Genomic DNA, 24,555 nt, shown 5'->3' with positions numbered 1-24,555 from the left:
TGAGAAAACCTACGGAAAGCAGGGACCAACTTGGCCCTCGGTGTAGTTGTAGGGACAATTCATATGGAAGGTCACAAGGGCATACAGATGATTCTAAATTTGTGGAAAACCAACTCTCCTCTTAGACAAGGCTCCACTGCCCTGTTAGTTTAGGTGACTGAGAACGGTGCTTCACAAATGCTGGTCCCTGCCTGCGGGTGGGTGTAGGGCGGAGGCCGGGGCTGGGGTGGTGGTGGCTGGCGTTGCCTCTGCTTCCCTGGGGGTTGCTGGGCGAGGGGGGGGTGGGGGGCGCGACTTCCTCCCCCAGCTTCCCCTGCTCCGTGCTGGCCTTTCCTGAGCGCCCCCCGGGGGTGTGTCCTGGCAGGTGGCCAAAACGTGATGCCCTGAGGGGTCGGCGCCGGGGCTTCCGGTCAGAGGAAGGTCGTCCTTGAGCTTGTGCAGCCCGGGCTCGGGCTGTGATGGGGCCTCGAGGTGAGGATGCCGAGCTCCCGGGGCCCCTACTTCCTGCGCCTTCTCACCACCTCTCCTTTCCTTTGCAGCCGGCCGCCCGGCCGCCCGTGCCCGCGCACCAGGTGCCGCCCTACCGCGCGGTGTCGGCCCGGCTGCGGCCGTGCGCCTTCTCGCAGAGCACCCCCATCGGGCTGGACCGCGTGGGACGCCGGCGGCTCATGAGAGCATCCAACAGTGAGTCTCGCGGGCCTCGCTGGTCCTCCCGGAGATGGGGGTGGAGTCCTCCACCGGGCAGCCTCCATGCAACGCAGGAGCCCGGGCCACTGCACCCCGCCCCCCGGCCCTGGGCCCGGTGGGGTGTCAGGAGCTGCCCCTGCAGGGCCCGGCTTATCGCCCCCTGTCCAGGGAGGGTGCCCTGTGGGCTCTGCGCCATCACGGTGACCCCCACCTCGAGAAGGTCTGGGGACCGAGTTCCTACCGTGGAGGAAGGAGCTCCTGACCATGAATGGGCTCCCGGGGAGGACTTGTCTTAACCTGACTTTCAAAGCTCTTTCTGGGTGTTCGAGATTCGCCAGTGCTGTTTGAGCAGCACGGAAGAGTTTTTTATCTAACAGAGTTGTTCGTGCGCTGCCTCAGTCCCTACCCGGTGAACACGCGCTGACCCGAGCTCCTGGGATGACTCGGGGTCCTGGCAGAGCAGCCCGCTGGCTGGACGGCGGCCTGGCCGGGCGCGCGGGGCGGGAACAGGACGGGCGCTTAGCGTGGCGCGCGCAGCGCCCCGTGGGCCCTGCCGCTTAGTTCACCTGGCCGTGCGGACTCCGTGCTCCGGCGGACGTTGCCGTTATCCCCCTCTGACAGACCAGAACCCCCAGTGTCAACGGGGGAACCACCCCGGACGTGGCAGAGCAGGGACCTGACTCTACCGTCAGCTGGCATTTTCACTCCAGGCCGTGTTTTTAGCCGCTGCACCGTGCCGGCTCCAGAGAGACGCGGCGGACCGCCAGCGAGCAGCCCCTCGGCTGCCGGGTGTACGTCGTGCCGCGGCAAAGGAGCCTCGCGCGCTGGGCCTGAGCGGCGGACGGGCTCGGACGCCTGGGCTCCGGGCGGCGCTGCCGCCCGCCGGCCAGTGGGCACGAGCTCCCTGTGACGGCGGTGACCGGGGCCGAGCCGCGAGAGGGGCGGGATACACAGAGTGTTCTTCCCAGCGGCTTGAGGAGGCCGAGGGCATCGCTCGGCGTCTCTGCGTTTCAGCGCGAGGGGCTGGGGGGGCCCACAGGGTGGAGGAGAGAACGGGGACAGATGGGGTGAGGCTCCACTCATCCTCCCGCTGACGAGGATGGAGGACGGAGAGGGTGGCGGGAGGACCGAGGTGGTGACGAGAAGGTCGCTGGTGGACTGGGACCCAGGAATGGTGGCAGAGGGTGTCCTGGGAGGGCCGCGCCCGGAGCGGGGCGGTCAGGGAGTCGTGAATGGTGAGGGTGAGGGAATGTCTGGGTGCCGCCTGGCTTCTACCTCAGGAGGAATCCAGGCTGGACTCTCGTCAGACAGGGTGAAAAGCAAAGAGGAACCGGGGCGGGGGGGGGGGCAGCTGGAGGCCGAGGAGGTTTTCGAGGTGACGAGAAGGTCGCTGGTGGACTGGGACCCAGGAATGGTGGCAGAGGGTGTCCTGGGAGGGCCGCGCCCGGAGCGGGGCGGTCAGGGAGTCGTGAATGGTGAGGGTGAGGGAATGTCTGGGTGCCGCCTGGCTTCTACCTCAGGAGGAATCCAGGCTGGACTCTCGTCAGACAGGGTGAAAAGCAAAGAGGAACCGGGGCGAGGGGGGGGGGCAGCTGGAGGCCGAGGAGGTTTTCGAGCATCTCTTGCTTTTGTGGTCCTCTCGGCCGAGCAGGTGGGGCCCCTGGGATCGCGCTCCCACCCCCGTCCCGGGGCCCGTGCCCTCCGGCTCCCCCGCCACCTCCTCAGGCCAGGCTTCCGCCCACGCTGGGCAGCGTTCCTGCCCAGTTCTTGCTGCTGTTTGCCTGTGAGCTTTCCCCGGCGTCACTGGAATGGAGTTTGCAGGCGCTCTGCCGCCTGCCCGCCACGGTCTGCTCCTCTCGCACCTCCCCCGGCGCCCCCTCGCCGCCCGGCTCTCCACTCGCTCCGCCCAGATCCCCCTTCCTTCCCTTCACATACGGCAGCGTTCATGCCACTCCACATTCAAAACCCACTGCCCTGGGGACCCTTGGAGACAAATGCACCGTCATCCTCCTGCACAGCAGTTGCTTCTCTCCAGCCCGCTCATCAGCGTCTGGTGATGCATTTCGAGAAAGTTGTCCAAAAGGAGAGAAAAGGCTGCGAGCACACGATGCCTTCAAAACGTTACTTGTGATGGAAAAAAAGTTGAAACAGTGGAAATGTCCACTTTCAGCGGGATAGTCCAGTGTCCTATGGGCGACCACTTCAAAACAGTGTACAGCATCGTTAGGGAAAGCCCGTAACAACGTGGGAAATGACCGATGTAATAGTAAAGTGAGAAAAAGGGGAATAATGTTGTATTAGTTTGCTAGGGCTGCCGTCACAAAGTACCACAAACCAGGTGCCTTGAACAGCAGGGATGAATTGTCTCAGTTCTAGAGGCTGGAAGCAGGGTGAGTTCCTTCCGGGGCCTGAGGGCGGGACCCTCTGCCGGCCTCTCTCCTGGCGGCCTTGGGTCCCCTGTACCTCGGCATCTGGATGCATCTCCCTCATCTCTGCCTTCATCTTCACATAGCGTCCTGTTGAATCCGGGCCCACCTTAATGATCGCATCTCAGCTTGATCATCTACTGAGACCTTACTTCCGAATAAGACCACAGTCACTGGTACCGGGGGTTAGAATTTTAGCATGCTTTGGCGCGGGGGACACACAATTCACCCCATAACATACCATGATTGCAGCCGTGTACGGCGGGTACACATGTGGTCAAAGGGTTACCAAGAATATGCAAAAGTGAAAATAGTGTAGTTAGGCGGGTAGGAATATAGATGGTTTTTCTTCTCACCCTGTAACCATACAAACAGCTTATTTCTGCACCTTCTGTGTTTTGTTTTGTTTTGAGTTTAGTGTTCTTTTGAGAAGCAACAAAAACTAACTCTACCTAGTTGGAGCAAAAGAGAACGTCTTGGGAGGGTGTCAGGTGTTCCCAGAATTGATGGGGTGGCTGGGAGCCTGTCTAGGAGGTGGACGGGAGCCTGTCTAGGAGGTGGACGGGAGCCTGTCTAGGAGGTGGACGGGAGCCTGTCTAGGAGGTGGACGGGAGCCTGTCTAGGAGGTGGACGGCAGTCAGGGTTGCCCCTGGGAGTCGGGGAGCCACATGCAAGGAGCCGAGGGAGGCACGGTCTGTCCGTCTTGGCCTCTGAAGTCGCTCAAGAGGCAAAGTCCCACCGTGGGGTTCAACTCCCCAGCTCAGGTGACGTGTCCACCTCCGGGGGCACTGGGACAGAGTGGGGCATGGGGTCCTCCAGGGGTGGCCCTTGTCTTCCGTACAGGGAGGCAGGGGCATGGATTCCCTGACCACGATGGAGGGGGGGGGTCGTTCCCCAAAGGAAATCCAAGTGGTGTTGGCAGTAGAAATAGATTCTGGACAGACGCCCCGTTTGTTCATTCACTCATTCAGTGTCTGCTGAGGACCTGCCATGTGCCAGGTGACAGCCATGAGCACAGCACCGTCCTTTACCTCACACACATTCTAGTGCGGGGAAGATAAATTAACAAGGAACTGTAACGTGGCAGGTGGCACACCGTAAAGAAAGATAAAGCAGGTAGAGGGTATTCGTTTTTAAAAGAACATCGTTTTAACAATGACGCACCTATTCCACGTCTAATTAAAACCCTCTCGCTCCTTCCGTGGAGGGAAACAACCCAGAGGCTCACCCGTCACTGCAAACATCTCCCAAGTCCAGGGCCTCTGAGTACCTCCATCTGTGCTCCAGCCCCACCGCAAAGCCTCGTCAGTGTTTATGCCCAGAAGTAAGTCCAAGCAACACACCTTCCATAGTGGAAAGAGGTGGAGGAAAGGAAATAGAAGATACATAAATATTGCGTGTACGTGCACACGTGACACCAGGAGAGGACGCTTCTCTTCTCTGCCTCTGGTTGTGAGGCGCTTCTGGCTCAGCCCGACGTGACCCCATCGTTTGCTCCGGAGCCTCTGTCCCGAGCCCTGCCTGTGCTGGTCTTTGCCAGCTGAGGTGCTCCAAGCCGTCACTCCGAGCTCTCAGCTGGTAGTGGTTCTGCTTGCTTAGAGTCACCATGATCTCCTGTATTCCCCCCTCTGAGTCAAAAATCAGTCAATCTACCAAAAAAAAGTGTTGGGCGTCAGCTCTGAGCCAGGCGCCACTTTCACCATTTGGAGAAGAGCAGAGAATACAGCATCACAAAGCGTTTACATTCCAGCATTTAAGCAGATTCAGTAAGTGAACAAGTAGGATTAACTCAGGCACTGATGGTCGTTCTGGAGACGGTGAAGCTGGACAAGGCAGAGGAGGAGTGGGAGTGGTGGAGGGCGACCTCATGTCCCTAAGGAGGTGACACTGGAGCCGAGACCTGGAAGCTCTGAGAGAGGAGAGGTCCCAGCGAGAAGGAGCACCCGATGCCCAAAGCGGGCAGGAACTTGGTATGCCTGAGGTTCAGCGAGAAGGCTGGGGCGCCCGGAGCTCGGGAGTCTAGGGTGGGACAGGACGGTGCAGCCTGGAGGTTAGAGAGAAGCTGGATAGAAGGGGCGTCGCAGGTCTCGAGAAGGAGTCGGGGTTATTCCGAGCGAAACGGAAAGCCGTTGCCAGCTGGGCTTCAGGGAGGAAGGCTGTCTGGGGAGAGAGGGTAGAGGAAGGAGGCTGATTGGAAGGTTATTGCGTTGGTCCAGTTGGGAAATGATGGTGGCGGCGACCGCAAAAGACACCCACGTGCTCCCTGGGCGCTTATTTTCCAGAGCACGAGGAAGCTGAGAAGGCGGCCCTTGGCTCCGAGTCAGCGGGGCCAGGGCTGGGGACCCTGGTGGAAGTACTTCTCTCTTGGGGGAGGAAATTCAGTTTTGACAGAGCTGAGTTACCAGATGGAAACAAAATACTTTGTTGATGTATTATTTAGTGATCCCAAACCCCTGTGTTGACGTCTTCGTTTCTGGGCTATAGTGAACTTCACCCTCTCTCCGGGGAGATTCCAGCAGGGGTCGGATAGGTAAGGCAGGCAAATCCGAATCTAGAATAAGTGTCTCTTCCAGTAAGGACAAACCGCCTACCCCTCTATTATGGAAAGGGTCCACTGTAATCACCTGCCCACAAGTAGTCGTCTGGGTCCTTCAAGGAACCGTATCATTAACTTTGTTGAGGGGACACCCTGTGGTTTAGCCCAGGCTTGGCATCTGTGGCTGCCACCAGAGCCATTTTATTTTTTTAACCCACTGAGTCAGCATCAGGACGACCAGGAGCAAAGATGGACGTTTGCCCCGCAAGACATGATGTCACACGCTTGTCAGACAGCCTCGTTTGCAGTGGGATTCCTGTGGGACAGACGATTTCCCGTGCTTTGAGTGTGTTCTGACGTATCCAATCACACCCCTTCCCCAAAGCCGTCCGTGAACCCATTTTGTTCCCTCCGAGCTCCGCCAGTGGCTCCTCAGACAAGCCATTTGCTCTGACCGGGAATCCACAGAGGCTAACCCCTCACTGAGGCCAGAGTATCGCTTAGATTTTACTGCTGGGGGGACTTCCGTTTCCGGGGGCACCAGAGAAGTGACGGGAGGCCTCGAAGGAAGAGTTGCAGCAATGGGACCCCCGACCCCAAGGTCACCTGGCCTCTGCTCCATGAGGAGGCCCTGAGTCTGGAACCGACTTAGATCTGGGAGTTGAGTGAGGTCCCTCGATCCCCTGTGGCGGTGGCCCAGGCGCGCCCTCTGTTCACCGGACTTGGCCATTTCCCGCTGCACGAGTCAAGCAGTACCTTCATGGAGGCCCTCATCGGTTTTGTCCCCCAGGGACCCTGTATGAGTGAAGCGCAGCCGGAGATCAGGTGGGTCACACCGTGCCAGTGACCGAGCAGGGGCAGAAGCCACGCCCACTTTCCCAGGTGGACATCCCACCTCCATGGGGTCCTGGACTCCTTGAAATAGAAGCCTCTCCCGCTGGCTCCCTGGGCCCAGGGAGATTAGCAGCAGGTTGATTATAATGTAGCTGCCACGTCCATCATCTGGTTTGGGAGGTAAGCCCAGGGGAGGGTGAGGACCTGACACGCCAGCTGCAGCGTTTCTCTCCCCAGACTTTGCACCCCTTCTTCTTCATCTTCTGAGAGCTGGCCTCTCAGCTGCCTTATGAGTGGGCAGCACTGGGGCCCGGTTCCCATCCCACCAACGTGCTGGAGTGGCTACCCCGCCTCAGGAGCCCACCATGTGTTGAATGCAAAATCCCTGGTACGTGCCGCCCAGATGGACAGATTCGGTTTGATCTGAATTATGTTTAGTACATGCAGTGTGTGTGAACCTTGTTTGGATTCTGATACCAACCAACCGGCTGTAAAAAGGTCATTTTGAGACAAGGGGGGGACATTTTCACATGGAATCAGTATTCAGAAAAGGAATTATTGTTAATTTTGTTCATTGGGATAATGATAGTTGTAGTTATTTTTAAGTCCTTGTTCATTTGGGTACATACTAATATTTGTTGCACAAAATGATACATGGGAGATTTGCTTTAAAATATCCCCCAAATTGTTGGGAGCTAGTTGGGAGAAATTGGTAAAATATTGATCCTTCTGGGTTCATCATATAAATTTCTCTACTTTCATGTTTGTTTGCAATTTCGTAGAATCAAAGGTTTTAAAAAGAGTGAAAAGGATGTTTCCTCCGCCCTGGTCAAGTGTTCTCAAAATCTCCAAATCCCAGAGGTGCCCACAACTAACATTTTCTCAAAATGTAGAAATGTGAACGTTAGCAGTTTAACTTTTCTTAAGAAATGAAGACCTAATCCTGTTAGGTGAAAGTGAGGTCCTCCTCCTCAGAACTTTGCAGCACGGTGCTGGGCTCTTTTCCAGAACCAGTTACTTCTCTATGGCTTTGTTTAGAGCTCTTGTCTCACCTCCTCCCTGGCCCATATGTCTCTGAGGAGAGCTTACATGGAGCCATCCTTGGTCCCGCTTACCCACTGCACGGGTGTGGCGTTGGAATAAGAGAATTCCACCGTGAATCACAGTGGCACCCAGAAGTGCTTTTCTCAGGTTCACGGCTGGGAGGGTGCCAGCCTGTAAAAACCCTGTGGCTTTGTTGGCGATAGTGTTTATGCCCCTCGCTCTTCCTTGGGTCTGAGCAAGTGTGCCTGTGCAGTGCTGACTTTCTCCTAGGGCGCTACCTTTGCTGCCTTTTATGATGTTTTCTCTTACATCCAAGGCAGCTTATTCCATCACAGCCTGATTTTCCCATACTTATTTCCGTTCCTGCCATCTTTCCTCTCGTAACTGGTCTCCCTGTTCCGATCAGAAGTCAGATTTGATCGCCCTTCAGAATTCTTATTTTCATGTCTACTCATGCTTCTCTTTCTACCCATCCCACGCCTCGAGTTCAGATTAGTTTTCTCCTGTGATGTAAATGAAGTGATTGTCTTAACTGTCTCCCAGAAAGAACGACATCCAGTTTCCTTAGCTGGATGGAATCTTAACGGGTCACAAGCAAAGGAATACAGCATGCCACTGAACCAGTAGATTTGCGTATGCCATTTAAGAATATATTTGTTACGTTTTCAATAAGGCTTTTACTCAGCCAAGAAGTATTAGAGTATTTTGTAATAATGCCGAGCCACAGAGGAAAGAAAACGGCAAGATTAGGTCCAGTGAAAACTTATTATAAAAAATAGAGAAAATGACTTTCTGGGGAGGCACAAACATGAGTTGACTTGATGGACTTTTTATGGCTTTTTGAAGTATTTCGTCCCACGTGCTGTGTGGAGCGGCCAAAAAAATAAAAATAAATAAATACAAGGGACCTCCCTGGCTGTCCGGTGGTTAAGACTCCGTGCTTCCAATGCAGGGGGCGTGGGTTCGATCCCGGGTCGGGGAACTAGGATCCCACATGCCGCGCGGCACGGCCAAAAAATAGAATTAAAAAATAATAACTCCAAATTACTCAAATGATTGCTTGATTTTTTTTTTCCGCGCCTTAATTTCTTATGAACATAGTCACTTTGCACGCTAGGAAAGAGGATCGTGTTAAACCACCCGGGTCGGGGAACTAGGATCCCACATGCCGCGCGGCACGGCCAAAAAATAGAATTAAAAAATAATAACTCCAAATTACTCAAATGATTGCTTGATTTTTTTTTTCGCGACTTAATTTCTTATGAACATAGTCACTTTGCACGCTAGGAAAGAGGATCGTGTTAAACCACTGTAGCCCCCCCTCCCCAGTGGCCTGGGCCACGATTGCTGGATCTGCAGCAGAGCCATGTCATCGTTTAAGCCGTCACCCATGGCGTTGTAAAACTCTAACTCACAACCACCTGTGTACCTCATAGTTTAGTTAGGAAACAACCAAAGAATCCAGTCCTTAAGGGCATGATGTATATGAATAATATCTTGTTCTATAAAAGAATAACCCAAATTACACAAGTGGCCACCTCTGTGTGAAGCACATCCGTCTGGCCAGTGTGGGTGGGGGGAGGAGCTATTTTGAAAACCTACTCTGAGCTTTAAAAATTCCTAGTTCCGCTGTCAGTGAGGAAGCAAGGAAACAACGCTACAGACCGCACTGCTCTTGACGAGGGTCTACCACGAGAATATCAATCTAGAGATAAGGGTGGGGAATTGGGTAACTTAGAAATTTCCAAACTAATGTACTTAATGATGAGAAATGCAGCATGCCGCCTGTTTCCTTTCGCCGAGAACACACTGAGGCCCGTTTCAGAGACGCGTCCAGGTCTGCAAGGGGATGGCAGGTGTCCCCCCCGAGCGGGTTCCGGCTCCCTCCGTCCGTGTCCGCGGAAAGGCCGGGCGGGAGCTCCCGCGGGGGGCCGGGCCGGGCCTACTTAGCCCATCGTGAGCCCGGCGACCTCTCTGGGTGGACCCGTAAACTCCCGAGCCCCGCACGGGCGCTGCCTTCTGCCGGGGCGCCGGGGGCAGCGGCCGCACGTCCGCGGCGCTGGAGGGCCTGGGGTCCTGCGCGCGGGGCTGCACGCGGGGTCCTGCACGCGGGGGGAGCTGCCCGCGCGCCTCGCGCAACTGCCGCCCGCTGCCCGCGCGCAGCCCGCACGCCGGCCTGGCTTTCCTCTGGTGAAGGTTCCCACGCAGCTTTCAGGTTGGTTTGTCTACGGGAGAAAGGCCTGTGTCAAGACGGTCCACTGTCTTTAAAGCCCAGTAGTTTCAAAGGGCAACTGAGGTTATCACTTGGGATATCCTTCCCCGCCCGCAACTTTCGGTCCCTCCGTTTGGTTTTGTGCAGAGATGTATGTTCTCAGCCACGGAGAGATTTCCTTACGTACGTGCTTATTTACTTTCCCGCATTTAGGAACTAGTATTGGTTGTAAAGGCCAGTTTATCCAACCTCATTATGAAGTTGATAATCTTAATATCATTAGGAAATGATGTAGGACGTGCCATTAGGACATAGTCAAACAGTGGCATTTCAGGACGCGTCCAAGGTGCGCTGAAACCTTTCTGACTTGAGCTTTCCATATGCTCTTGGGTTAGGAGACACCTCATTTGTATTGATCCACTGAACACATATGCCTGCTGTTGTGTAACACATATGTATTTATCAGTATGAGCCCTATGATAAGAGAGGCACTTTGTGGAGGCTGGCTACACCCAGGAAGCCAGAGACTGAGCCCATGGAACCTCCCGGCTGGTGTCCAGACCCGGAAAGCCACTGCAACAGCAAAGGAGGTGAGTGTAACCGCAGAGCAGGCAAATCCCGTCTGGGAATATGAGGTCAAAGCTGAGACTTGAAGGCTGAGCTGGAGTTAGATAAGTGTGTTGTTGGGAGAAGGTGTATTCCAGGCTGGGGGTGATACCGACCAGGGTTCTTGGCCTCCTTAATCAATAGAAATTGATTAGAGGCCAGATGAGAAATTCAGGCAGGGCTTTACTGGGGCCCCTGCTGCAGCCGGTGGCGGGGGTGGGCGGGTGGGGGGGTTGGGGGGGGATTGAGAACAAGTAACAGTTTCCCTTGCTCCCTCATTCCCCGAGGGGCGGGGGGCGAGCTGGTCCCTTATCCGGGGTGAGGGTAGGAGTGTGTCCAGGGGTCGCGCCGGAGGGGTGGCTTAGGCAGTTGGCCCACCGCTTAGGTGCTGCTCAGGGCAGGGGGCATGCGCAGCGCCCTGCCATTGCTCCAGGCTCTTCAGAAGCGGCAGTTGAGTTTTTTTTTAGTCTTTTGTATCTTTTTGTCCATAATTTGTCCCAACTGCGCATGCGTGCAGTTACTTTTAGTCCCGTGTATTTTCTTTGTATTTTCTTGCTGGAGGAGGGGTTTGTCCAGGTGCAAGCGTTGAAGCCCTCGCAGGAAAGGGTCCCAGACGTCAGGGGAACAGCATGTGCGGAGAGTAGGAGCCAGAGGAGAGAAACTTGAGAAACCCAGGTCTGGGTCACCCTCAGAAACTTTCTTAACCCAGCCATGCGTTCATCAGATTGGAAGTGTCCTTGGTGCGGACAAGGCCTGCGCCCGCCCAGGGCTCGCGTGGGGGGCGGCGGCCTCCATGCCACCCTCATGGGTGGAGCTGTGTCCTTCTTGGGAGTCAAGGGCATGGCTCCGAGCTAGCTCTGGCAGCTGTAGTCATTACTGTAGTCACGGATCTAGTTCAGCTCCATAAACAAATGAAATGTAAATATGAGACTCAAAAGAGAGTCATATTTATGAAAACGAAACACTTTGAAGAGGCTTAATCAAGGTGAATTGCTAAAAAATTATTTTCAGTCAGATAAAAATTGAGAGCTGTAAAACATGGAAAAATCAGGGAATCTGTGCTCAGAGTGCTTCTGGTCATTACTTTAAAGCATCCAGAGCTGGTGATCAGAGTTGACGCATCATGGGTGTGACATGCAGAATTCTCGTCCCGTGATCACAGGGGGAGACCTCTGGTCCTCAGTGATAACAGAGGTGAATCAGCTGCACCTTTGTACGTTGAAGTTGAGGCGTTCTGGGCATGATGCGTGTGTCATGTTTTTGACGTGGGCCTTGCAGGCAGCCGGACTACCTGGTGGGAGGGCCTTGCAGCAGCCCCTGAGGCTGTAGCGGGATGAGCTGAGGGGCAGGGTTGAGAGGCGGGTCTGGACGAGGGATCGGACTACCAGAGGTCAGACAGAGCCTGCCCATTCAGGGCCTCCTGTGAAGGGGGTCCGACTTTATCCTGGGGGCAACCAGGAGCCGCAGAAGGGTTTTAAGTGGAGTGGGATGGTCAGGTTTGCATTTTGGTGATGTCACTGGCTAGACTGTGGACCTGCCTGGGGACAGAGGAGAGAGTCGGTGGGCAGAGCCCTGAACTAGGAACACGACGGTTCTCCTGGAGAAACGAAGACGTGGAGGTCGAACAATTGTCCGGATGTTTTGGGGGGCAGACACCCCGGTGCCCCGGTGATGGGGACGGAGCGACTAAGCCCGTGCGCCACAACTACTGAGCCCGTGTGCCACAACTACCGTAGCCGGCGTGCCATAACTACCGTAGCCCACGCACCTAGAGGCCATGCTCCACAACAAAGAGAAGCTGCCGCGAGGAGAAGCCCGTGCACCGCAACAAAGTAGCCCCCGCTCACCGCATCTAGAGAAAGCTGTGCACAGCAACAAAGGCCCAATGCAGCCAAAAATAAATACATAAATAAATAAATCTGTGACTGCTTTTTAAAAAAAAAAAAGAAAGAAAAGGAGTGGCCAGACAGGTGAGTGGTGTCCCGATGTCCAAGGATGCTGGGCTCCAGGGAGGTGGTGGTTACCGTGTCACCTGTGCCCAGGGTCAAGTCGGATGCTCTGAACCATACGCATGGCTCCAGCGGCAATTAGGAACTTGTAGGTCTTGAGCAAAGCGGTTTCAGTTCAGTGAGAGGGCAGAGCCAGGATGCAGGAGGGTGTCTGCAAGATTGTGTGAGGAGTCCAGACCTTATGTGTGAGTGTGGGGGCATTTTATCTATTTTGTTTATTGCTGTTGGTTTTCTGATTTGATAGCCGAAAATTTCCCGTAAGTGCTAGGGCTAATTAAAAACTGTTTTGCTATCATGTTAAAAAAAACTCTTTTGGCTTCATATTACCGTATCTGAAAGCTCGGTAATTGACTGTGTCAATGTTCATTTGTACTAAATATTTTTGAAAGAAATAGTCTTTTAAATATACATCAGAAAGTTCCATTCCTTGATCTAGAGTTCTGTTCTAATACCCCAACATGAAGGAACTGGGGGCAGTTTAATCATAAGGGTTTATGCCATTTCAACTGATTTTTTAAAATTAAATAAATTGTAAGAAATTACTGAAGCATATTTTTTTAAAAGTCTTGCAATGAAGTTAATAACTTTATTAAGACTTTAATTTTATTTTTTACTTGGTCAAGACAAAGAATATAGGTTTCTTCCCTTTGCCTTAGTTTTTTGTTGTCGTTGATCCTACTTCTAATTTGTTATTCTGGCGTTGTTCTGTTCTAATAATTGTTATGAAAGTTAATTTTCTTATGAACCAGGCTTTGGGTCAAAAAAGCAGCGGAGTCCCAGTCCTCTATTGACTAGCCATGTGACCTTGGCAAGTTATTTAACCTCAACGTCTTAATGTCCTCGTCTGTAATAGGAAATATTACTGTTGTCCATCCCACAGATGGGTGAGAGTGACCTGGTACACAGTAAGTGTGCAGTAAATTGTTACAAAGACCTAAAGAGAAGCACTAATTGTTCTAGGGACAAGGATAGTGATGAGTGGTGAGCTGTGTTTGCAACCAGAGTTCTGAGTTACTAACTCAACTGCACTGACAAGCAGTTTAACCTTTGACAAGTCACTTAATCTAATCAGTAAGGCCCTGGGGCACCAGGAGTCCATATGGAACGATATTCTGTTTGATTATTATCCAAATATAGGTTAAACTGATCTAAAATGCAAACACTCAGGTTATAGGAAAAAAGAAGGTAACTCGAATGAATGTTTTCTGTTGACTCTCTTAATCCAGAATTTCAGGCCTTATCAAAGACTTTCCAACAGTATCACCCAGAAGCGCCTCTCAATTTTCTGTTAAAAGGAAAGAAGAAAAGAAAAGGAATGGCAGGTGTTGAAGGGTGTGTGTGTGATGCCTTGAGATTATTTTAACCAAACCTTGTCTGATCTCTTATTGTTTGGATGAGCTCTTTCTGCGTCTGCTTTTCCAAAGTTTTCTTTCAATGATGAATCAGAGAGACAATATTTAGTCGGATCATCCTTGCTCAGGACCTGTGGAGGGTGATTAGCGGAGCTCTCGGGAGGCTGGTTGAAGGGTCGGTGACGTCGAGCCCTGATGGTCAGGTGTGCACGTGCGTCGGGTCTGGAGTTCCATCTCCAGCCCGCTTCACGCTCTCCTGCCCGTGATGGCAGGCGCTGGGTGTATTTATTTGTGAAACAAGATGATTCTGTCCTCTTGTCTTTAGGCGGGTGTCCTCCTGCCTCCTGACACCGTCCTGGCTAAAATCTCTCCCTGCTGACCACGTGGACTCCACGGTCAGACCGATTTAGAGCCAGGAAAGGGTTCCATCTGCAGGCACAGGCCCTGCAGATACAGACACCGGGGCCTTAGACCGCAGGCCTGCGCGTCTGAGAGGTGTGTGGGCTTCAATAGCACTTAGCTGCTGTCTCAGCCTTATCAGTGCCCAGAATCAAGAGTTGGGTTTTTTTTTTTTTAAAGGAACACAGTGTTCTAGTTCCTGTCTCAGAAAAACATCATAACGTTTCTTTAACGTTTTTCCAGCACACTCTTGAAATTCTCATCTTCTAACATTTAAAAGCTTCTCGGTTCTAAGACGTGTATTTGTTCCAATCATTCTAAACTACAGAGTTAAAAAAGTTTTCAAAATATCATGTGTCTAATGCCAAGTCTAAGAAATTGGATTTTTTAAAAGGAAAAGAGCAGGAAATTATATTCGGTATCCTCTAATAAACCGTAATGGAAAAGAATATGAAAAAGAAGATATTTATATATACATGTACAGTTGAATCACTTTGCTGTACGCCTGAAACTAACACAACGTTGTGAATCAACTATACGTCAATAAAATAAATTTTTTTAAAAAACAGGAAAAGAAAGAACATTAAAAGTCAGGGGAAGGAGAGCAAGAGAACTGAACATGGAGCAAACCACCACCAATCATCCAGCCTCCGCTCGTGTCACTGGTCTTGTGGACGGAATCTGAGGCTTAAAAACGTGCCATGCTTTTCACTCGCTCACTCGCTCACTCGCTCATCGAGATCTAAGTCCTAGATCGTGAAGCCAGCGATCAAAGCGGATCAGACAGACCCCAAAGCCCACATTGCTCCATTCCACTTGCTGTCTCCCAGGCGCTGTGCTTTTGCAGGAACAGAGCACAAAGTTCTTTCATTTCTGTGCACAGAAGTTTACCCATGTGTCAGTGTTTAAGTCCACACCCTAATCGTTGCCTTTGATTACAACAAAGAAAAAAGTGAAATTCATCCATTATCTTGGTTTGCTCTCGTTAGGTTTGAACGAGATCCAAAGGATCCAAAGGCCAATAAATACAGAAAAGAAGTGAAATGTGTCCCAGGCCTTGAAGGATGGAAACCCCACATGGTTGTTTACAGAAGACAGGAAAGGCCTCCGTCTTAACGTAGAGATGGCACCTTATCGTTTAAAGGACAATTTTGTATCTGTTTCTGAATCAGTCTAAAAGTTGTAATCAGAGCCCAGGACCACTGTCTTGTTTGGGGCGGTTTTGGAGTGGGGGGCGTGGGGTGGGGTAGATGGGAGGGTTCACTAAGGCACTGAGAGCACATCTTCCATCAGTTAGGGTGGATAGGCACACGGTACCTCGGGTGAAAGAGCAGTAGCTTTGAAGACACACCTCTTCATCCTCTGCCTTTGGTTCTCAACGGCTCGTTCGTGTTCCCCCCGCTCCGTTTCCTGTGTGTCTAAGTGATTGGGCCTCCCCGCTGCGTTCAGGAGTCTGGCTGCTGAACGATGTTTCAGGGAGACCTAAATGGAGCCTACCTTAGCCATCCTCGGGCAGGCAGCTTACCGAAACGGGGTCTACGGTTCTACGTCAGTATGTGCTAGAAAACGTTATGTGTTGCGTTGACCGTCTCTGGTGGTGTTTTCTTATGTTTCTCTGGAAAATGGCGTAACTGTGACCTGTAGATTAGTACTAATGTTTGTCTTTAATCCATTTAGAATAAAGGCATCCCTCTGGATACTCCATTATTTATGCTAATAGACAAGGGAACGTGGGTCTGAGTAACTGATGGCAAATGTAGCTGATTACTTCCTGTTCAGAAATGCCCCCACTGCAGCTTTGGGAACTGCAGCCCTGTATCAGCAACGGGGACAGCGAGGGAGTGTACTCAGAACCCTCACTGTGTTCCTCGTGATTCTGGGGGGTTGTTGCTCAGGTGGGGGTCTGGGCTGGGGCTCAGTCCAGCCGAGGGCAGGGGCTTCCTCGGTTCTGACGTGCGCCCAGCCTTGAGCTCATTTTCTGAAATTGGCAGTAGTGCTGGGCTGGAGAATAGCATGACCGTCCTCGGGGCCGCCTGCCGCCCTGTGCCTGTCCTGTAGCTCTTGGTAATGGGGCCTTACCCAAGCCTAGAAAAGAGGGGAAGTTCTAGAATCTTCCCAGGTTAAGGACATCTCTGAACCATGCAGGGAGGCTGCAGCTTTGGTGAGGCAGCAACAGCTGGGAAACATTTGTTGCTGAGTAGATATCCAATGCTGGTGATCTTTCTGCCCAATATCAGAAGGTGGCCACGTAAGAAAACCTGTACCTGGACTTCCCTGGTGGCGCAGTGGTTAAGAATCCGCCCGCCAATGCAGGGGACACGGGTTCAAGCCCTGGTCCGGGAGGATCCCACATGCCGCGGAGCAACTAAGCCTGCGAGCCACAACTCCTGAGCCCGCGAGCCACAACTACTGAAGCCCACGTGCCTAGAGCCCGTGCTCCGCGACGAGAGAAGCCACCGCAATGAGAAGCTCGCGCACCGCAACAAAGAGCGGCCTCCGCTCGCCGCAACTAGAGAAAGCCCGGGCACAGCAATGAAGACCTAACGCAGCCAAAGGAAAAAAAAGAAAAAGAAAACCTGTACCGTATTGTACTTAAGAAGATACCAGAAATTCAGAGCTAAATGGAACCTTAAGGACCACCTGCTCATCTCAAGAACCGGTTCTGGACAGGCGGAGGGCTGAGCCCTGGTTTGAGTTTGAGGTTCCACTGCTAACTTACCTCGCCAGCAGCCTCCTTTTCCACACGTATGGATGTAACTATGTAGGGGTCTTAGGGCCACTGGGCTGAAAATAGCCTTACTGTAGAGTAAAAATGATCGTAACATCCCACGTGATTCTGACTTATTTTATCATCTCTGATTTCTAAATATTTGATATTAATGTATAATTTGGATTTCTCCTCTTTCCCGTGGGACTTAATCCCTTGCTGAATTCTTTTCGTGGTACCAGTAGTCAAGGTTGGTGACAGCCTAGTCCTGACCACATAGCAGCATCTTATCCAAGGAGAATAGATTCGTGTGTTGGCGGCGGGGGCGGAGGGGTTGCGGGGAGGGAGGCGTCTGGGGGGGTGGAGGAGGTTAAGACTTCCTTCAACTGTGCTTAAGGTCTTCGTTGCAGTATTCTATTGATCTGGTAAATATAGGCTCTAATCACTAAAGAACTTTCCAGACCTAAAAGTCTAACCTTCTGTGTAGCTTCTTCCAAAAATATCTTGGAAGCGTTTTTTTGGGTCGTCTTCCTTTGAGAAGTTGCCCCATTGAAATGCAGTTTTTGTTTATTTATTTTTTTCCTTCTTTTTATCTTTATGTTTGTTTTGAGTGTGTGTGCAGTAAAGTAAGTTTACTTAGTGAATGCCTTTGGTTTAAGATCCTAAAATCCCAAGGACCTTAATCTAGCACCCTGACCCCATCTCTGGATTTAGCAAAAGTCCTTGGGAAACAGAAGCTGCCCTTTGTACCAGCTGCCCAGGGAAAGGGAAAGTGAGCCGTAGAACCAAATTAAGACAATACCAAGGAAATGTGGCCAAGAGAGCTTCCTCTTTTGGAAAACTTGCAATTTTAACCAGAAAAAAATTTTAAGGAAATGAAAGCACTCTGGATTTTATTTGCCTCCTGCTGGATTTTAAGCTTCGTTAGAAAGGACACGCTTCAGATTGATTCCCGTTTCACTGCTTTGTGTCTCGGTATTCAGCGTTTCACTTGTTCATTCTGACGAGAACCAGGTCCACCCTTGCATCCCGTGCTCTTCCTTCGTTTCTGAACTAACACTCCTCAAGGCTGAGTGTGCCTCCGATCCCAGATCCCTGGGTCTGGTCAAAGTCAGCCTGTGATTCCGCAGGCCGGTGGGGTCTGCAGTCTTCACTCCCCACCAGGGACCGGCTCTCCAGCCACCCGGAGCCACTGGTCCCTGGACCGCACCCTTTGGGGCAGTAATACGTGTTATCGTAGACAGAGAGTTTTGTGGCCTTATGGGAAATTCTGTGTTAAACAGGGTGACACAGATACCACGATCTGGATTTGTAGCCTGTGGGGACTGACGTATCCTCTGGATTTCCAGGAAGTAGATACAGTGTTCATTGGTTTTCAGACATTTTTCATGGACCATGTTATATTAGTATTCCACATGGGATACAGGAAACCTTACCTCACAGAGAGTGGTCTGCCCTGAAAAACAATTTCAAGGAATCTTTTGAGTCCGTCATTTAATGAAGCACTGCCTTTATTAAGAATAGATATGCCCTGGGAATTCCCTGGTGGGTCCGGTGGTTGAAACACCATGCTTCCACTGAAGGGGGTCAGGGTCTGAGATCCCACATGTCTCGCAGTGTGGCCCCCCCAAAAATATATATATATGGGGGGGGAGGGAGGGAGGGAGAAAGGAAGGAAGAAAGAAAGAACTGGTGTGCCCCAATTGAATGAACTGTCTGTTAATCGTTTTTAAAAATTTTACTCTTTTCGATCATTGTTTAAAAATACTTGCAAGGGGTAGATTCGAAGCCGATCCGGTTTGGTGAGTGGTGTATGTGTGCTCGCAGGTTTCGCCTTTGTTGTGGTTTATTGAAGCCTTCCCTGGATTTAAAGGTGGGATGCACCAGATCAATAGAAACAGCCACAAATAGTTAAAGAGGAGAAGAGCCTGTGATAAAGCACGTGGTCGGCGTGGCTGTTGTACCTGGCCGTGCAGCTTTGCCCACTGAGCGCGGTCAAGGGGCCTGAGGTTTGTCAGAGAAGCGGCCGCACGATCTGTGCTGTTCATTAACCCCCAAGAAAGTGCCCGCATTGTTCTAAACTTGGTGCTATGTTCTCAGGAACCCTGAGAGCGCTGTCGGAGCCCGGTTGTCCCCGCTGTACAGACCAGACACGGAGCCCCTGGAGGTCTGAACCCGTGCAGTGATGCCAGGGCGTGCCCATCACCCCAGAGCCGGCATGTGCTCACGGGCTCAGTTTTTAGCCCTTTCCTGGGGGGGCGACCATGGAATCACTACTCTGTGTATACCATCTCCTTGCTCGTTAACTTAAAAAGTCAGCACCTTCGTGTTGTGGGGAAATTGAAGGAAGCTGTTTGTTAATAGGTGTCGTTTCACAGTATGACTTGCTCGTTGTAGGTAACTGGGAAAAAAGTATACAGGAAATAAATAACCCGTGTCAGCTAGAGAGCGCCTCTTTAACACAAAAAGACAATTCTCTTCATTATAGAGAACAGATACTTTTTACAGTAAAAGATATGCATATCCTTGTCACATCGTAGAAGGTACACACATATTTACATATATGTTTTTAAACAAATCCCACTTTTAAAATGAGTTCACAGATGTGCGGTTAACATAGTGTAATGTCACAACTGAAATTTTTGTCATGCCTTAGCGTGAAATTCCAACTCCAGTTTTGAACCTAGCGACCTCTCTGCTTCTTCCCCCATGAAATAGGTTCCTTCTTTTTTTTTTTGAGCCCCCGCCCCTTTATTTTTTTTAATTGAAGTACAGTTGATTGACAGCGTTGTGTCAGTTTCTGCTGTACAGCAAAGTGATTCAGTTATACATATACATACATTCTTTTAAAGTATTCTTTTCCATTATACTTTATCACAGGATAGTGAATATCGTTCGCTGTAGGAGCCGGTTGTTTGTCCATCCTGTTTATAATAGCTTACATCTTGAAAGCTCTCTTGGGGTCTGCCTCGGGCTTTGGGATTGTGACGAAGAGCAGCCGGCACCTTCCCTTTCTCCCACCGTCATCGGAGGCTCTCGGGGCCCCTGGTAGGCAGATGCGGTGCCTGGTTTCCTGGGTGGCCGCCTGGCCTGCGTTTAGGCTTTCCTCCCCGCCGTCCAGTCTCAGGCTGTAACCTCAGCCGCCCGTGGGCGGGCGCTGTGAGCAGTGAGGCTCTGGCCGGGCAGCCACAGGCGTCAGCAGTGAATAAGCGACGCTGCCGTCTCCGCTGCCAGAGCCTGTGCGAGCCTCCGTGATGCGCAGTCAGCCTCCAGCCCCGCTCTGAACGTGGCTGTTTTCCAAACAGAAGGATGGTGGCTAGAGGGGAGATTGCAAGATTCTGGAGTCTGGAAAGCCTTCACCTGGGTACGTGTGCAGAGAATGGACTCCTGTGTCTGGCCACGTTGCCAATTCCCCTCTGTGTCCTTGCAGGTTGCAGGGCTCTCTCTGCTGCTTCTTGTCGGATGTGTGTGTGTGTGTGTGTGTGTGTGTGTGTGTGTGTGTGTGTGTGTGTGAGAGAGAGAGAGAGAGAGAGAGAGAGAGAGAGGGAGAGAGAGAGGGAGAGAGAAAGCTGGTTTGGGTTACAGCACAGCCGTTGGTGTGAAATAGAAAGTAGTAAGAATCAAACGGGGACTCTCCGTTAAGAGTTACGGATCTGGTTTTTGCTGTGCTAGTTTTTGCTTCTGTTACATGAAATTTCTTTATACAGGAGATTATTGCTGGGGTCCGTAACAGTGTTCCTTGCTAATTTGGGGTGTGTGAGGTTTAAGGGTATGAATTGATTTTTGAAAAATACCGTCGACTGTTTGCAGAAGTGTTATTGCCCAAGACTCAGTTACTGTATGGTGCTTTATCCCACCTTGCTTGTCAGTGTTTTTGTGAGTGTTGTCAGCTAGACTAATTCCTATTTAAGTGTGAAGGAAACATGGTTCTCTGATACTAGGAAGTTGTCAGTTGGAACCCCCATGTATTCTTTAAAAGGAGTAAGGAAAAATGCTTCACAGAAAGAATTCTGGCTGACTGCTACACACGGATGCAGTAGGATGCTTAAAAAAAAAAAAAGAAGTCTTGTCGCTGTTTTTGCCTTAAATCAGTAGCTCAGGCTGAAATGAATGGGAATTATAGGTGAGTCTGAAGTCAGCCTTGGGCCTCGCAGTGCAGTGTGTATTTTGTGCTTCTTCCTTGTTTTGTTCGGCTTTCTGTGCAGGCCGACAGCAGACAGGGATGTGATTAGGGCTTCTACTTCTGGCCTCTTCACTAACAAAAATTTAGAAAAAGAAAAAGAAGTAGCCCAGATATTCCTGCGTTCAGAGCACAGGCCTGCCTGCCAAGTGGCTGTGCTTGTCACTTGAGTGGCCGGTGGTCCCACTGTCTGGCGCGGAGGAGTGGCCCGGCCTCCCCCTGGGCGGGGGAGGGGTGTGCGCGCCTGTGTTTATTCCCGGGCAGCGCCGGGCCTGATGGAGCCCGCCCCCCCACATTCCTCTGCTCCCGGGGCGGGCACGGGTCCCAGTCCTCATTCCCAGTGTGCGGAGGCCCAGGGAGGCTGGACGCAGCCTCCACGCTGAGCGGGTTGCTCTCCGGTCGCTGGGATACACAGCTGGTCAGGCCTCCTGCGTGGGGTCCGCGCCCCCCGGCTCCCGCACTCCAGCCCTGCCGGCCTTTGATGAGCCTGGCTGTAAAGAGAAAGAAGGAGGCAGCTCGGCCCGAATCTTCTCTTTCCCGCTGGTTCCGTGTGTGTTCCCGGGACCGTCTTTCGTGGACTCGCTGTACGAAGCGTGTATGTGTGTGTGGCGCAAACGCAGTGTTTAATCAGCCTTCAGTGACATGCCAGCGTAAAATAAAGCGGAGAGCTTGCTGGATGGGGGGCTCTGTTTTCTTTGAGATCCCTGATTGGCCAGGGGGCCTACGGGACGGCTCGGCGGCTCCCGGGAGGGATGTCCCGCAGGGCCTGAGGGCGGGAGCTGTGCGGTCCCTGCGGCTCAGAGAGGCCAGGGCCAGGCGGGTGTGCGGCAGGATGGCTTGGGAGCCAGACAGATCTGGGGTTGAATTCCAGCCCCACCGCCGGGGAGCAGTTCCTTAATCTCTTTGAGCCACAATTTCCTCCTGTTTAAACAGACAGTAATAATTCCAGGAGGCGTACAGGGCTTGGATGAGATGATTTATTTAAGCGCTTAGCACAGTGCCTGGTACACACTGTGAGCTCATTCCGGGGATGCGGTGAGACTGGAAGGGTTCCTCCTCAGGATTTGTTCAGCCAGCCTGCAAGGCAGCTGCCAGGAGCTGGGAGGGGCGAGGAGAGCAGCTTCGAGCTGCCAGGGGGCGGCCGAGTGGAGGAGACGGGCGAGGCTAGGATGGACGGGCAGCCACGATCAGAGCCAAACCCAAGGAAGAGAGGAGCAAACAGACTGCAGGGGACACGCCCGGGGTAGAACGCCAGGGCTCGTGGCAGGACACTGAGGAACCCAGAGCCTAAACCCAGGTCTGGGTTGGAGGCTGAGGTCTGTCCAGCTGCCCAGGGCTCCGGGCCCACACCCCAACCTGCCTGTCTCAGGGCCCGGAGTGCCGCTTCCGCAGGTGATAGAGAGCGTATCGGATACACCTCTAGGACAGATTTGCCTTTACATTGAGAAGAAGGAAAATTTTCACTTTTCGTGGTTTAAAACAAACCTTTTTTTTGTTGCCGTACGCGGGCCTCTCACTGTTGTGGCCTCTCCCGTTGCGGAGCACAGGCTCCGGACGCGCAGGCCCAGCGACCATGGCTCACGGGCCCAGCCGCTCCGCGGCACGTGGGATCTTCCCGGACCGGGGCGCGAACCCGTGTCCCCCGCATCGGCAGGCGGACCCTCAACCACTGCGCCACCAGGGAAGCCCAGCCCTAAAACAAACCTTTTAAACTCCTTGTAGAAACAGTGCCCCTTGGAGGTTTGGTGTAAATGAAGTTCCGCTGTGACGTGACTCCCATCACTGCTTGGGCATCAGAAGGCGGCCGAGGCCCTATGTTGAGTCCAGATGTAAAGTTCTCTGCTGGGACGGCTATTTCCAGAAGACCCGTGGACATTACAAAAGGTTATCAGTGAAGGGTAGCACGTCCATTTCTAGTACCTTTTTGACCTTCTTAATGTCAACATGTTTAAAAGATTCGAAAATACTATGTATGGAAAGTGGTTTGAAAGTCTAAATTAGGCTAATCGTGACTTTCCTAAAAGCAACATTAAGTTCTAGACAGGAAGGATTTCGCGCTTTAATTGGGTGGCCTGGCACTGACTAACAGCGTGGCTCTTGTCCCCGAGGAAGTCAGAGCTGGGGCAGGGGTGGGGCAGACGTGAGGACGGACGCACCCACAGCTAAGGGGGATATTGCAGTGAAACGGCTAAAATATAATGACGGTGTAAATATGGTGAACGTTTTAAAACCGGAGACCGTTACCGCACAGGGGCAGGGAACGCAGGGAGGAGAGTGGGAAATCATAACCCGTCACCGGGGAGTGAGAGCTTGGCCGCCCCGAGGGAGAAGGGGGAATTGGATGGGCTCTTTGGGTGGGGACATCGCTCCAGGTGGACAGGTCAGTGTGGACCAAAGGATTGCGTCCTTTTTGTAGAACGCAGGGAACGCTCACAAAGTGGCTAAAGCGGGGGTGTTCAAGCAACGAGATCAGAATCCACTGTTCTCCAGCTTATGTCGCTGTGTAGACGGGCCACACAGCGCACATCCCAGGGCAGACCCCTGCACGTGGGGTTAAGGAAGTTTAGCTTGAGTGCCTGTGGTTTCCAAATGTAGCCAGGCGTCAGAATCGCCTGGGGGGCTTTGGAAAGAGATTCTCAGCAGACACCCCCTCCTGCCCCCGCTCCCCCTGGAGGACCCGGCTCCCTGGTCCAGTGCAGGAATCTGTGTTTTCTGAACGCCCCCCGCCACCCCGTGATGGGACGCCATCCACCCTAGAGGAGTGGCCCCGGAGTCGGGGGGCGTGTTCTGACATCCACGACCCCCTGTGGCCGGGTTCATGCCCTCTGTTGCATCTTGGGGCTCGGGAGCTGCGCCGGGTGCAGGGACCTGGCCGGTGGTCCAGACACGGCTGCAGCAGCTCCCCGTGAAGGCCGCCCTGGGCTCTGAGCGCAGACCGCCCACCCGCCCGCCTGGCTTTGCCGTTTCCGCTCTTAGGATGGCACGTGAGAACAGCTTATCTCCAACCTGAGGAAGCCTGAGCGATCAGCAGGAGGTTTCCTAACGTCCGTATTTTTGACGGATGATTCTAAGAGCGGGGGTTTCCCTGAAGTGACCCTTGTTTCAGTGGGACACCCCTGGAGAACGTTGTGCCGGCCAGGCGACCAGCGCCCACACCCGTGTGGCCTGCACGGCGGATGCCCGGTCATGACACCCGCCATGTTAGCTCTTACCTTCCCCTGATCTGTCCCCTGCCCTCCCCGACCCCGTGCGACAGGTAAGGGGACAGTTTTCCCCAGATGCAAAGAGAAAGGAAGGCTCGGGAAAGCTCGGGGCCTTTTCTAACGGGGCCTGGCCGGGGTCCCAGCAAGGTCTTATGCTTCTGAAATTCCATCCCTCTGATCAAAAGTCCTTAAACACGCAAAATTAAGCCAAACAGGAGAGATCTGATGTGTGTCCTGAGAAAAATTCCTGCTGGGACACGGGCTGGGGGCCTGTTTGCCGCGAGCGGGACTCAGGATCCTGTAGGAAGGCCTTAACCTCCAGCGCGTGTTACAGGATAAAGTTTTCCGTTGTTGGTGATG

The 24,555-nt window shown here is 52.5% G+C and overlaps 1 protein-coding gene across 1 annotated transcript in view; it reads left to right on the top strand.

Moving 5' to 3' along the window:
• SPATA13 (spermatogenesis associated 13) overlaps window positions 1–24,555 on the top strand; it is a 71,905-nt gene that overhangs the window by 27,401 nt on the left and 19,949 nt on the right. Inside the window, exon 3 of the mRNA XM_024125807.2 lies at window positions 540–684. Coding sequence (XP_023981575.1) covers window positions 540–684 — 145 coding nt within the window. The remainder of the gene's footprint in view (window positions 1–539; window positions 685–24,555) is intronic.

Source organism: Physeter macrocephalus, chromosome 13 (assembly GCF_002837175.3).
Source record: "Physeter macrocephalus isolate SW-GA chromosome 13, ASM283717v5, whole genome shotgun sequence".
NCBI classification, from domain to species: domain Eukaryota; kingdom Metazoa; phylum Chordata; class Mammalia; order Artiodactyla; family Physeteridae; genus Physeter; species Physeter macrocephalus.
The sequence above is the reverse complement of the archived record's forward strand: the minus strand, read 5'-3'. Positions and strand labels throughout refer to the sequence as shown.